The following is a 12,366-nucleotide window of genomic DNA, read 5'->3' as shown; positions in this document are numbered from 1 at the left end:
TGTGTTGTTAAGAATCTCAAATAGACTTGCTTATGTCATTTTTCAACACTGTATGGCATACAGTTATCTATATAAATGGCAAAAGTATGCTTCAAATTCAGGCTTAGAGATTGGAAGCTACTACTGTTGTCTATAAAAATAGACAAAATTGTTTTGCATAGCTAAAACAATAGTCACAGCCATCTTGAAGCTTCATACTTTTGCCTATATTTCTAGACAGTAACATGTCAAACAGTGTGAAGCCACACAAGAAAGTTTATTTGTGATTATTTAACAGTTCTACGCAGTTGAGGCAAGTGTGTGATGATTTCGATAAGAGGTTTGGACAATGCTAATGGATGGCCATAATGCTCCATTACCATTACTGTGTAAGCCTTGTAGCTCCAGTGTAAAACTGACGAAGCACCAAACATGTCTTAGCTTATCGATAACATTTGGAGTACAGGGAAAACTGTAAATCTGGCCCAACACATCGCTTTAAAATTAAGAAGTACATGTGTTTACTATAAAACTGTGGTCCCACTGCACATTATATTGTTTTCCTTGCTCAACACCCACTCACTAAGGGCTTGTTCATTCAGATTCAGATTCCTTTATTGATCCCAGGGGGAAATTGCAGCTGATTAGTTGGAGTTGGTGTTGGGAGCAGGGAAAACACTGAAATGGTTGTGAGACACTGCCTTAAAACAAGTAAATGCCATCTTTTACACTTGATCATCAGTCAAGGAACATTGTGGAAGATATCATCAAGGACACCTATGTAACCAGGACATTTGCCCTTTGTTTTTGTCCAGGCATATCTATATGTCCTCATGCATTTGGATGGTTAGAATAGACTGTAGCTTTGAACAGGCCATTGTTAATTAAAATCTATGTGTACTGTGTGCATATGTCTCACTGGGAGGCCAGATATCATTGTATTGGTTGGATCCTGTACTACAGAGGTGTACTCTATGTATTTTTGGTAGGATATCTGTGTGTATCATTTTTGTTTATTAGCCAATTTCTTAGAAGTTCCTCTATCTGTGTGTTTTTCTCCATCTCAGGGATCCACTGTGACAGTGTGTGTGCTGAGGGCCGCTGGGGGCCGAATTGCTCTCTGCCCTGTAACTGTAAGAACGGAGCATCGTGCTCACCTGATGAAGGGACCTGCGAATGTGCTCCTGGCTTTAGAGGCACCACCTGCCTGGGGAGTGAGTATTCTGTGCTTGTGTGATTTGAATTAAGGATACTTTTTTAAATCAAGACAAATCAAATGGGTAGATCTGTACACAACCATCTAAGCATTGGCCTCATCAGGAGATTGTGAGTTCGATCACAAGTGATGCTCTTGCCATCTGTGGTTGTGCAATTGGCCTGGCTCTTTTTGGGTGGGTAGGATGCTAGCCAGTGCAGTCATTTGTCATCTGACAGAACAGAACTGGTGGTTAGTGTTCTCCTGTTTCACATGACTTGAAGGAAGCTCATGTTTGCCTTCACTCTCCTATCGCTGGTTGTATGGTGTGTTTGGGGGAGTCCTGACTAATGGGTGCAACTGAATATGACAAAATATGGGAGAAAATTACATAAATACAGTTTTGTTTCATAAGACCTCTCATTTTGCTAATATTTGTGTTCATGTAATATGTTTTATTTGTGTACAAGGACATTTGAATCATGTACATTCGAAGCACCATTTTTTCTGTGTGACTATAGCTGAAAATCACAGGACCCTACCCTCCTTGATCTCCTTATGATCCCTGCCTCTCAAAATTCATTCAGTGAAATGACTTATTAAAATCTGAATTATACATTGTTTAAAATAACAATCACAAAACAGTTTTGTCAAGTGGTTAATTAGAATGCAGAAGGTTTTATTAAAAATTTACTATCACTAGTGAGTATATGTCTGTGTATGTACAGAATTTATGTGAGAGAATGGCTGACTGTAATCAACATGCTAAAAACGTGTTGGCCTAGAATATACTTGATTCAAATGTGTGCATCTCTTCTACATGAATGCAATACATCAACTCTGTTCTTGCCAAAAATATTGAATGGAAAAAATGATTGTGATTATTTTTAACTTTTCTCAACATTTCTGTAGATTTTCACTATAAACACTAAAACTGATAGTATCTTCAGATGTTGTATAGAGCTTAGGTCAGCTCTTGCTTTCCAGCTGTTGTCCTGATGTTGTCCTAATACCTTTACAGTCTGTTCTCCGGGTTACTTTGGCCACCGCTGCAGTCAGACATGTCCACAGTGTGTCCATAGCAACGGCCCCTGTCACCATGTGACTGGCCAGTGTGACTGTCTTCCTGGTTTTAAAGGAGCTCTTTGCAATGAAGGTGAGAATGACTCAAAGTTATGCTTCGTCAACTACATTTATGTCAGTGATGCAGGCCAGCATGACTGGCCTCAGCTTGAGCTAGTTTTGTTATTTTTTAAGAACCATATAGGCCAAAGGTGCCTAATGGCAGTCTTGGAAAACTATATTCCAGTACAGTTTGGACATTTTACTGCTTTAACTTAAAAATTTGCTTTGGAGTTGTATCAAGTTTGTTTAAGCAAGGAAAGCATGTTCTCTAGGAATTAAGATGGACACATAATGGTGTACACCTTTTTAACCCCTAAAACTCCAGACTTATTCATTTCCATTCCATATTCCTATTAATTTAATAATCTCGAAGATCCCAAATCATGGAAAATCTACCTTTTCTATCTATGGAAATTTAAAAATAAAATAGTTAGATGTAGCTTGCAAAATTAAACTCCCCATTCCACACATGAAACTAAACTGCAAAACCAGGTTTTTATTATTTAGATGGTGGATTATTCTCAACACTGAAGTGACCCTGGTGTGGTTGCGCTGGTACGAGTCAGTCAGACACAGAAGTGCTGCTGGAGTTTTTAAACACTTTGTCTATTTACTGTCTACTTTATTATACACAACTACCCTGTTGGTCTCCTTTATATGTGCCAAGTCAGAGACAAGAGCTCATCTGTTACTGCAGTTTGAGTTGGTCATCCTCTAGTTCTTCATCAGTGGTCACAGGATGTTGTTAGCTGAATATTTTTGGTTGGTGGACTATTGTCAGTCCAGCAGTGACACTGAGGTGTTTAAAAACTCCAGCAGCACTGCTGTATCTGATCCACTTGTACCAGCACAAGACACAGTAACACACCACCTCCACACCAGTGTCACAGCAGTGTTGAAAATAATCCACCACCCAAATAATACCTACTCTGTGTTGGTCCTGTGGGGTCCTGACTGTTGAGAAAAAGGGTAAAAGTAGTATACAGAGAAGTACATGGACTACAGTCTGTAATTGTAGAACAACAAACTACAGATATCTGGTAAATCGACTTGATAAAATGGACAATGCATATAGAGACAAAGAGTTATAATAAGATATACTAAATGTGCTAATATATTGTGCAACCCTATGTCATATAAGCAATATCTCTGAGGAGCTAATAGTACAAAAACTCTCTGGACAGTGTGTCCCAGTGGCAGGTTTGGAAAGAACTGTGCTTGGACATGTACCTGCACCAACAACGGCACATGCAACCCCATTGACGGCTCCTGCCAGTGCTATCCTGGCTGGATTGGCAGCGACTGCTCTCAGCGTGAGTACAAAAAAACAAAATGTTTCCCATCTCTGTTTCTCAAAATGGGGTCAGTGTACCCCAGGGCCAAAGAACCAGTGATGGAGGTCCAAAGCAAAGCAAAATGTTCATGCACACTAAAACAATATTGAAACAGAGAGTGCCCCCAAGAGTGTACAAACTGCACCAGTTATGCAACATCTCTTAAAGCATTCATCTGTGGTATAGCACTCTGTAAAAAGAAACAGGTGTCCTCCACTTACATTTGTTTCCTAGAGACAGGTGCTATGTGCTCCCTGACCTCTGCGGTGTTGTTTGAGGACATGATTTATATCTTATTGACAGTTAGCCCTGCAGTAATATGAGCACATTAAATTAGGCCTCTTATGCCTTGCACACAATCAGAACATGTTAAAAACCACACACAGTGTGTTATTGTTTTGTTAAGAGTGACACATCATGTGTTACACATACATTGTGACTTTACAAGTACATTTTGAGAGTGAAACACTGACCCCTACTTTGACCCTGGCAAACATAGAAATGCTCTTAGCCTGTCCAAACTCTCCAAAGTATTTGCTAATGTCAACCGTTTAAAAGCTTACTAACTTTTTCTTTTTTTATATGCAATAATAACTTGTACAATGTCAATGATAAGAGAAAAGATAGTTATGTTCAATGTTGCAGGAATTGTGTGAATAAGAAGTTATTAAATGACCAATAAACTGCTTTTATTAAGTTATCTGTATATCTGATTTGGATCTGGATATCAACTTTGTTATTATTTTATTCTCAGTGGTAGACGCCACTCTCATTTTAGTAGTTTAAAAAGCTTTATTCACCATTCTGGACACATCTAATATTTCTTAAAGTTTATTTACAGTTTTCTAGAGTTCTTGTAATTATTTGAAACCTGTGAAGTTGCTCCGGACAAGCATAATAAATATATAATAGAATATTATTTATACACTAATAAAAAAGCTTTACATTACTGAAAACAGTGATTCTAAACTTTTAATAGCAACTCCAAACTTTTAAATAGTGTGTAGTCCCAATGGGCGTCCTCCTTGTTGAGATGAGAGGAGCCATAATTGTTGTTTCAGGCTGCTTGCTAAAGAATGGCTATGGTGCCCCCTGTTGGCTGTGTCTTGAAAAGTCCATTCAAAATGGTACTACATTTCTGAGACATCATGTTTCTCAAGCTTACATAACTACTTATAAGAAATAACAGATACACAGAAGAACAGAATAATAAAATTCCTGAGGCATTTCTTTGTTAAACTTGCAGCTTTATCCGACATATTAATACGATTGTTTCTATTTGTTATTATTTTGCACCTGCATGTCCAAATATTTGTAGACACCTGTTCATCCAACATTTTTTCTGAAATCAGGGGTATTAATGGATAGTTTGTCCATCCTTTCCTGCAGTAACAGCCTCTACCCTTCTGGGAAGGCTTTATACTAAATGTTGGAACATTGCTCTAAGGATTTGAATAATTAAGAGTTTCTGAATATGTTTGACTACAAAAGTATGAATATACACTGTAAATCTGTTTTAACTGTACTTGTGTGTGGTGTTATAGCTTGTCCTCCTGGTCACTGGGGCCCGAACTGCATCTACACATGTAACTGTCATAACGGCGCATACTGCAGTGCCTATGATGGCGAGTGCAAATGTACACCAGGGTGGACAGGACTTTACTGCACACAGCGTAAGTCTCTCTCGCTTTCAGCTTTTAACCATGCCTTCATGCATGGTGTGGCAACTCATTCTGTAATAACTGCTTATGATATGATAACTCTGATAAATCTAATTAAGATTATACAATCATTGTATTCTATATTGTAAAATCTAAAATCTAATATGTTTAATATGCCCTTTACAAAATATGCAATACAAACTAAGTACCAAAATGGTCCTGACTGTTCTATTTTTGAGGACAGGATTCCAGACTGGTGGTGGATCAGATGCCACATTTTGACTATGATGAATGTGACTAGTAACGCTGTATTAGAAGAATCCATTGTTCAGTCCATATTTATTAGAATTTGGTGCAACAAAGTATAAAAGTATAGAAATCTTGACGTTTTAAATCTAGACACAGCTTTTTTGTTGGTTATATCCTCTTTTGCATCTCATGAGGCAGCTCAGACCAGATCTTCCAACAGCAGAAATGGGAGAAATTAAAGAGAGGTGTAGAAATAGGCAAAGAAAAGTTTTCATATTCATCACAATTTTACTATTGACAACGTTACATATCGCTGATGTCGGAAAAAAACCTCATAGTTTTTGACATAATCTGAAAATGTCGGATACCCTTTACATCATGTGTAAATGTAATGATGAATGCAATAAACAAATTGGCCCAAAATGACTTGGAGAAAATTCTGGTGCCATTGACTTACATGAAAAATAAAATGTTTTTGATTCTCCTGTATAGTTATTATTTTGGAGATACAAGGCTTTGTTCTGACAACAGCAATATATATAAACTCAGAAGAAATGTGTAGTTTCACTAGTTATTTTGGATAGTAAAGTGGTTATATTTGTGCTGTCTGCAATGTGACCTCTGGTTCCTATCACCAGCACAGAGTCGGTAAGTTTCTCTACAATGCACGATTTTACATCAAACCACTATGATTGACTTTGTTTATATCTTTATGACGGAATTCTTCAGCAGAGGAATTTTTCCTCTTTAAAGCAGAAGAGACCTATGAGTGTATGTAAAGACATTATAAAGCAAGAAAGCATGTGTTTGTCATTTCAAGCAAATTAAAAATAACACCGAATCACAGTAAAGATATGAAGATTTTAGCATGCAATTACATCAATTAATTGAATTACATCAATTATTAATTTCCATTATATTACATACTACTAACATCTTGTATTATGCCCAAAAACCTTGTTTACCTTTGTATTTTTACAGGATATTATTATATCATGAGTGGTTACATTACTTTGCCACTTTAGACACAGCTACTATATCGTAAGCAGTTGTTACTCTGAGTTGCTGCACTTCTTGTTTGATGTTGTTGTTGTTTGGTTTGTTTGTTCTACAGTAAATCATATGGGAATGGATTTCAAATGAAATAGTCCTGTGTGCAATGGCAACAGTATCTAACTGCATATTCAATACATATGATCAGTGGATGTGTACGCATTGCAGGCTGTCCGTTAGGTTTCTATGGTAAAGACTGTTCCCAGACCTGTCAGTGTCAGAATGGTGCAGACTGTGACCACATCTCTGGGCAGTGTACCTGCCGCAGAGGCTTCATGGGACGACACTGTGAACAAAGTGAGTGAGCAGGGCCTGGAATCATGTGATCACAGTGAATAGAGCCAATGGTGTTTTGGGCTAAAAATGACTTTGCTTTTTAAACCTGAATGACGTAGATGTAGCACAGTGTTGCATGGTGGTAATGATAAGGTAACCCACCTCTCTGTTTGTGCTCTCAGAATGTCCTCCAGGAACATATGGCTTTGGCTGCCGGCAGGTGTGTGACTGCCTTAATAACTCCACCTGTGATCACATGACTGGGACCTGCTACTGCAACCCAGGCTGGAAGGGCGCACGGTGTGACCAAGGTAAGGTTCTATTGAAAGAGACTGAATGAGCTGCACGACATCATGCTGCATTTCGAGTGTTGAGAATTTGCTACTAACATTCAAATGTGGGGACAAATTGACTAACAGTTTTAACACTGTTGTGATTCACTAAAAAGAGGCAGCAGCTGTTTAGCATCTGTAATAAGATGAAAGGGTCGCTCTCTGTTTTTTGTGCCTTGGACTTATTGCCGTATTTATAGGAGTTTCCATCTCAAAGCACAAAATACTGGTAAGAAATGATTGTATTGACGCTTATTCTTTTACTAAGGCTGATTGTAAATCCTGACTGTGTGTTGTTTAATACCAGAGAACAGCTCATCTTATTTTTGGCACTAACACTGCTGCAATTGTTGTTGCTGAGAGAAAGAAAAGAGTTTGAGACACATTTATTTCTCTTCAATTTAAACAAAAATGTTGTAAACACCTGCCATGTTGTATTAAAAAAAGTTTAACCTGTTTGTTTTGGTAGGGCAGTGTTTTAAACTATTGGTTCCTAATTGTGTGCATATATGCCTCACTCGTCTAAGTGTCTTAAGAGCAGGGTTTGTCTAAATCATTGTCTAAACTGTCCAAAAACAAGTATCTCCATTTTTTTCTGATTTTCATTTTACTACACTATTTGAGCACACCAGCTGGCTTTAGGTTGTGTGAGAATTTCACGATGAATGGACTAACAAAAATGCTCCAGAATTACTTGAAATAAAATCTCTTTACAGTAACTTACATGATACTTTAAGAAAGTTTTTGCCCTCTCTTGTAAATTTTCCATTTTGGAGATACTTGTTCTTCTTTGAACTATTATGAAACTCTTTTTGCTATGCAGTCATGGCTTTACTCACTTACTTTGTCAAAATATCTTATTTTCTTAAAAGTTTGACATATGTCAAAAATATCACTTTTTCAAAGAGTAACAACTAAATCTCAAGAAAATAAGTCATTATTTCACCCTAAAGAACTACAATTTGATCAAGAATCAGAGAAGGAAAAAGGTTTTGCTGCCTCCCAAACCACACGCCTCTATACTAATGAATGGTCAAATGGTGGTGCACTATTTTCACACACTATTTAATGCTGTCATATGTGGTTATTATGCAACTCTTTCCTCCTACCTGGCAGAAACGAGTCAAACATGTGGTGATATTGTGCTGCTCATATGTCAATTATGAAGTTGCACCTGTACTCATTTACACTGAATTTCTTCGTAGGTAAGGCATTAAATAAGCAGCAAATAGCAACCAATAATGTTTGATAAATCTGGCCCATAGACCACCATTGTGTTACTAGATACTAGAATTAATTTACTATTTCAGATCTAAGCCTAAAAGTTGCTGCTTGAGAAATGGGCATATCTTTATATTTTTCACATACAATGGCTTATCCGTCCAGCCTTAAAACATTTACTTTATGTGGTAAATAGCAATTTAACTATTTTTATAATTCAAATAAATACTTAAAATGAAACAGTACATGAAACAAAGCAGAACAAAATAAACAGGTTGCATCAGGGCAGTCCAAAGTGTGGCCCGTGTGCCCTAGAAGATGTTTGGCTTGGCTTGCCAGTTTCTCTAACACCACCCCCTCACCCAATGAGAGAACAATTACAGTCAAAAGTTGCAAAGGTTTGGGCAGCCCAGTCAAATAACATGTTTTGTTGATGATTTAGGTGAAATTAAGTTAACACATTCTCTACAAACAAGACAGTTTGCAAATGTAATACACTGTTACTGTTTATTTACTGAATTTAACATATTGAAAAAAATAATTAATTTGTCTACGCAGAAGTAATGGCAAGTAATGTTCTTAATTTTTTTCCAGTAAAAAGAAACTGTGTACTTAAATTTGCAGAAATATGGTACATGTGTTTGTTCCCTGTAGATTATTGCCCATTATTATACCATATAAATTCTTATTTTCCTCTTAATATTGTGTTTCTGAAATTCTTTAGTAACAAACTTTAGTGTAATGTTATACATTGAATGTTCTGATGAAATCTACCTACATTCTTTATTTGTATATTGGCTCTTGGCCCACCTGAATCATTGCACTTTTGCCCCCAAGACAAAAATTCTGATCATGTCTGGGTTAGATAAACAACATTTTACAACTATTCAAACTTCAAAAACATTTCACCTTCTGGCTTGTTCCATTTTTAACCACACTGACTTCTCTCTCCTTTTCCTATGTTTAGCTGGTGTAATCATTGTAGGCAACCTGAACAGTCTGACCAGTGCAGCAGTGCCAGTAGATTCCTATCAGATTGGAGCGATCACAGGCATTATTGTCCTGGTGCTGCTGGTGCTCTTCCTTCTGCTCCTCTTCATAATCTACCGGAAAAAGCAAAAAGGCAAAGAACCTGTAATGCCTGCAGTTACTTACACCCCAGCCATGCGGGTCAACACAGACTATGCCATTGCAGGTCAGTACTGAAGCTTAAACTGTTTCACAAGACGTTTCTGTAAATGCCCTTGAGATTGCACATCACAGTGGAAATCAATATTTATGGCTCTCATCCATGGGTTGTGTGCATGTGGCATGAGCCCAGAAGATTACTTGTTTTTGCCAACCCTTGATTAATCAACCAGTACAACAAACAAGAATCATGTTTATTCCAATTGTGTTTATGTGTGTGTTAGCTTGGCATCACTGTTTATTTACAATTTCATAATTTCAAATTCTGGAACTGCTTCTTCAAGGAGGTCTTAGAATACAAAAACAGGGTCCTTTAATTGGTTGCAGAAACTAATGTGATGGTTTGGAGTCAATAGGCTTAATTTGAAAATGCTTTGTCTCCCTAATTGGCTACTTTCTGTCCAGTTTTAACATAATTGCAGGCAAGTTCTAAGAGCAGATTGAGTATAGCAGCTGAATAAAGCTTGGCCTGGACTCCTTCATCAGCCTGGAGTGCATGAAGGCTCTTGGTTTGGGACTAACTTCAGCTGTGTGCTCCATCTTTAATTCATTGTTTATTCTCTGACCTGCTAGTCAGTTCTTGGCAGACACGTTTCCACTCGAATAACTGTACACAGATAATGGAAACACATTCTGTTTACATTCCGACTCTGAACTCTGTCAAATGTGGTTTGAGTGGTCTGATTATAGTCCGACTGTAATGTGCCCTGGGGGGTGTTTACACCTGACTTTTTTTAGTGTGGTCAAGTGCAATGTGATGTAATCTAATCACAGACACAACACATGCTAATGCAAGGTATAAAGAGACCTTTAGGTCTAAAGATATACGCTTAAATGCAAATTCTGTCTTTCCAAAAATGGTGAAATTGATGCCTATAAACGAAATTATTTCAAATACAAACAAAAAATTCTAATTTAAAATGAAATTTTTTTATGTATTCATTTTTTGAGTCTTAAAATCAGTGTTATTTATTTATAACTAGTAGTTGTTTAGTTATTTAATATTCATAATTCATAAATGTGAAATATTAAGCATTTACTGTAAAAGAGTTCACTGAACTTCAAATAGGAAGTTAACAGAAATTAAAACACAATTTATTGTTCTGTTAACTTACTATTAGAAATTCAATGAACCTTTAAGTCATTGAAATTTTGAGGCAGCCAGGTTACTTACTTTTTAAGTTAAAACATTGAGCAATTTTTACAGTGTAGTTTACCCCTGTGGAGTGGTTAACCTATATCTTTGGAAATGTTATTAAAGGAACCCTTTTTATAAATTTCCAACATTTATGAACTTGTTATACTTAAATATAATAGATTAATGAAAGGCATTTACAGTGGTTTAATATTAATTTTAATAATATTTTATGTCATTAAGTAGATGAGTTACACCAACCAAAAGCAACCAAACACCCATGTGCTGTAAACATGGCAAAACAACTATTACTAACTGTCTGTCTGGTACAAGTTCAGTGTTCAGAGCCTCATGCCTCTCTAATGATTGCATACCTTACATATTAGTTTCATAGTAGTTACTGAATAATTTAAGCTTTAACATTAATAACTGAATTGAATGGCTACAGATTGAAGGGTTATGTGATATTTAGATCTAAAATATTTTTTCATCTTTCTTAGATGCACTACCACAGACAAATGAAGCCCCTGCCAACAGCAACTACTTCTCCAACCCCAGCTACCACACACTGACCCAGTGTACCAGCCCGCCCCATGTGAATAACCTGCCTTATGGAAAGGTGAGCCCACCCACTCTGCCCGGAAAGCAGAGCACTTTTTACCAGTCCAAAGGCAGCTTGTTCTTGTTCAAATTGGCAACAAACAAGACACCCAGGCTTAAAATGATGCAAAAAGAATCCTGCAAAAGCATTTGCAGCCTACTTTTTTCTCTAAGGTATATAGCCAGCAGATTTTGTGTATTTTGTGTTAAACTGTATTTTTGTGCTAAACTGCGTTCAGACAAATATTGACCACTACATTTGATGTTGCATGGGGATTCTCCATCTTTATTATTAATAATTCTATTACAGGGTGAGTCAAAAGTCACAGGACGAGCATCCACTATGCGGTGTTGAAGGTGGTGTTTGTTGCAGATTTTCTCAGCATACACAATTTGTTTGAGATGATCCCAGAGATAAAAGTTGATAATAAAGTAAAAAATAAAATAAAACGGTGTCTTGTGACTTTTGAGTCACCCTGTTTACCATAATTTAACTTTGGTTGGATTTACATATTTGACATATAACATTCAAATGATGCAGAGAGTGTTAAGTATACAAGGTTGTCTGTTGTGTTTGTTCATCATGTTGGTCAAAAACATGTTATTTACAGCCATGAACAAAGTTTGAAAACCCTGGTCAAATGATGTGTTTTGATGATTTTCCAAAACAGAGCACATTTTCTATAAGGAACAAACCTAAATATGAAGTTTTCTCCAGATTTTAGAAGACAAAATGGAACAAATGGAAGAAATAGTATAAAATAAAAAAATGTGGCATAGCTTATGCACATGCCGCGTTTTATGTTTTCTTTTTTCATGTTAAATTCAGCAAATAAACAGTAATTGTGCAGTGAAATGTGCAGATGTGTATTCTCTGTGCAGGATCTGTTAACTTATTTACATTTAGAAAATCAACAAAACATGCCATTTGATCAGGGGTGCCCAAACCTTTGGATACAACTATATATTGGTGCATTGCATGGAGTTATTGCATCAGTTGGCAACAAGTGATAAAGTG

General features: G+C 36.8%; 1 protein-coding gene across 2 annotated transcripts in view; it reads left to right on the top strand.

Moving 5' to 3' along the window:
- The window catches only part of megf10 (multiple EGF-like-domains 10), an 80,146-nt gene that overhangs the window by 60,697 nt on the left and 7,083 nt on the right, over positions 1-12,366 (top strand). The window contains exons 14-21 of one of the 2 annotated variants that reach the window (XM_037547546.1): positions 1,047-1,193; positions 2,196-2,330; positions 3,484-3,612; positions 5,178-5,306; positions 6,765-6,893; positions 7,055-7,183; positions 9,393-9,620; positions 11,249-11,367. In XM_037547546.1, coding sequence (XP_037403443.1) covers positions 1,047-1,193; positions 2,196-2,330; positions 3,484-3,612; positions 5,178-5,306; positions 6,765-6,893; positions 7,055-7,183; positions 9,393-9,620; positions 11,249-11,367 — 1,145 coding nt within the window. The remainder of the gene's footprint in view (positions 1-1,046; positions 1,194-2,195; positions 2,331-3,483; positions 3,613-5,177; positions 5,307-6,764; positions 6,894-7,054; positions 7,184-9,392; positions 9,621-11,248; positions 11,368-12,366) is intronic. The other variant, XM_037547547.1, reaches the window with a different exon arrangement.

The sequence above is a fragment of the Pygocentrus nattereri genome, chromosome 18, assembly GCF_015220715.1.
Source record: "Pygocentrus nattereri isolate fPygNat1 chromosome 18, fPygNat1.pri, whole genome shotgun sequence".
NCBI classification, from domain to species: domain Eukaryota; kingdom Metazoa; phylum Chordata; class Actinopteri; order Characiformes; family Serrasalmidae; genus Pygocentrus; species Pygocentrus nattereri.
This window is presented reverse-complemented; position numbering and strand designations above follow the sequence as displayed.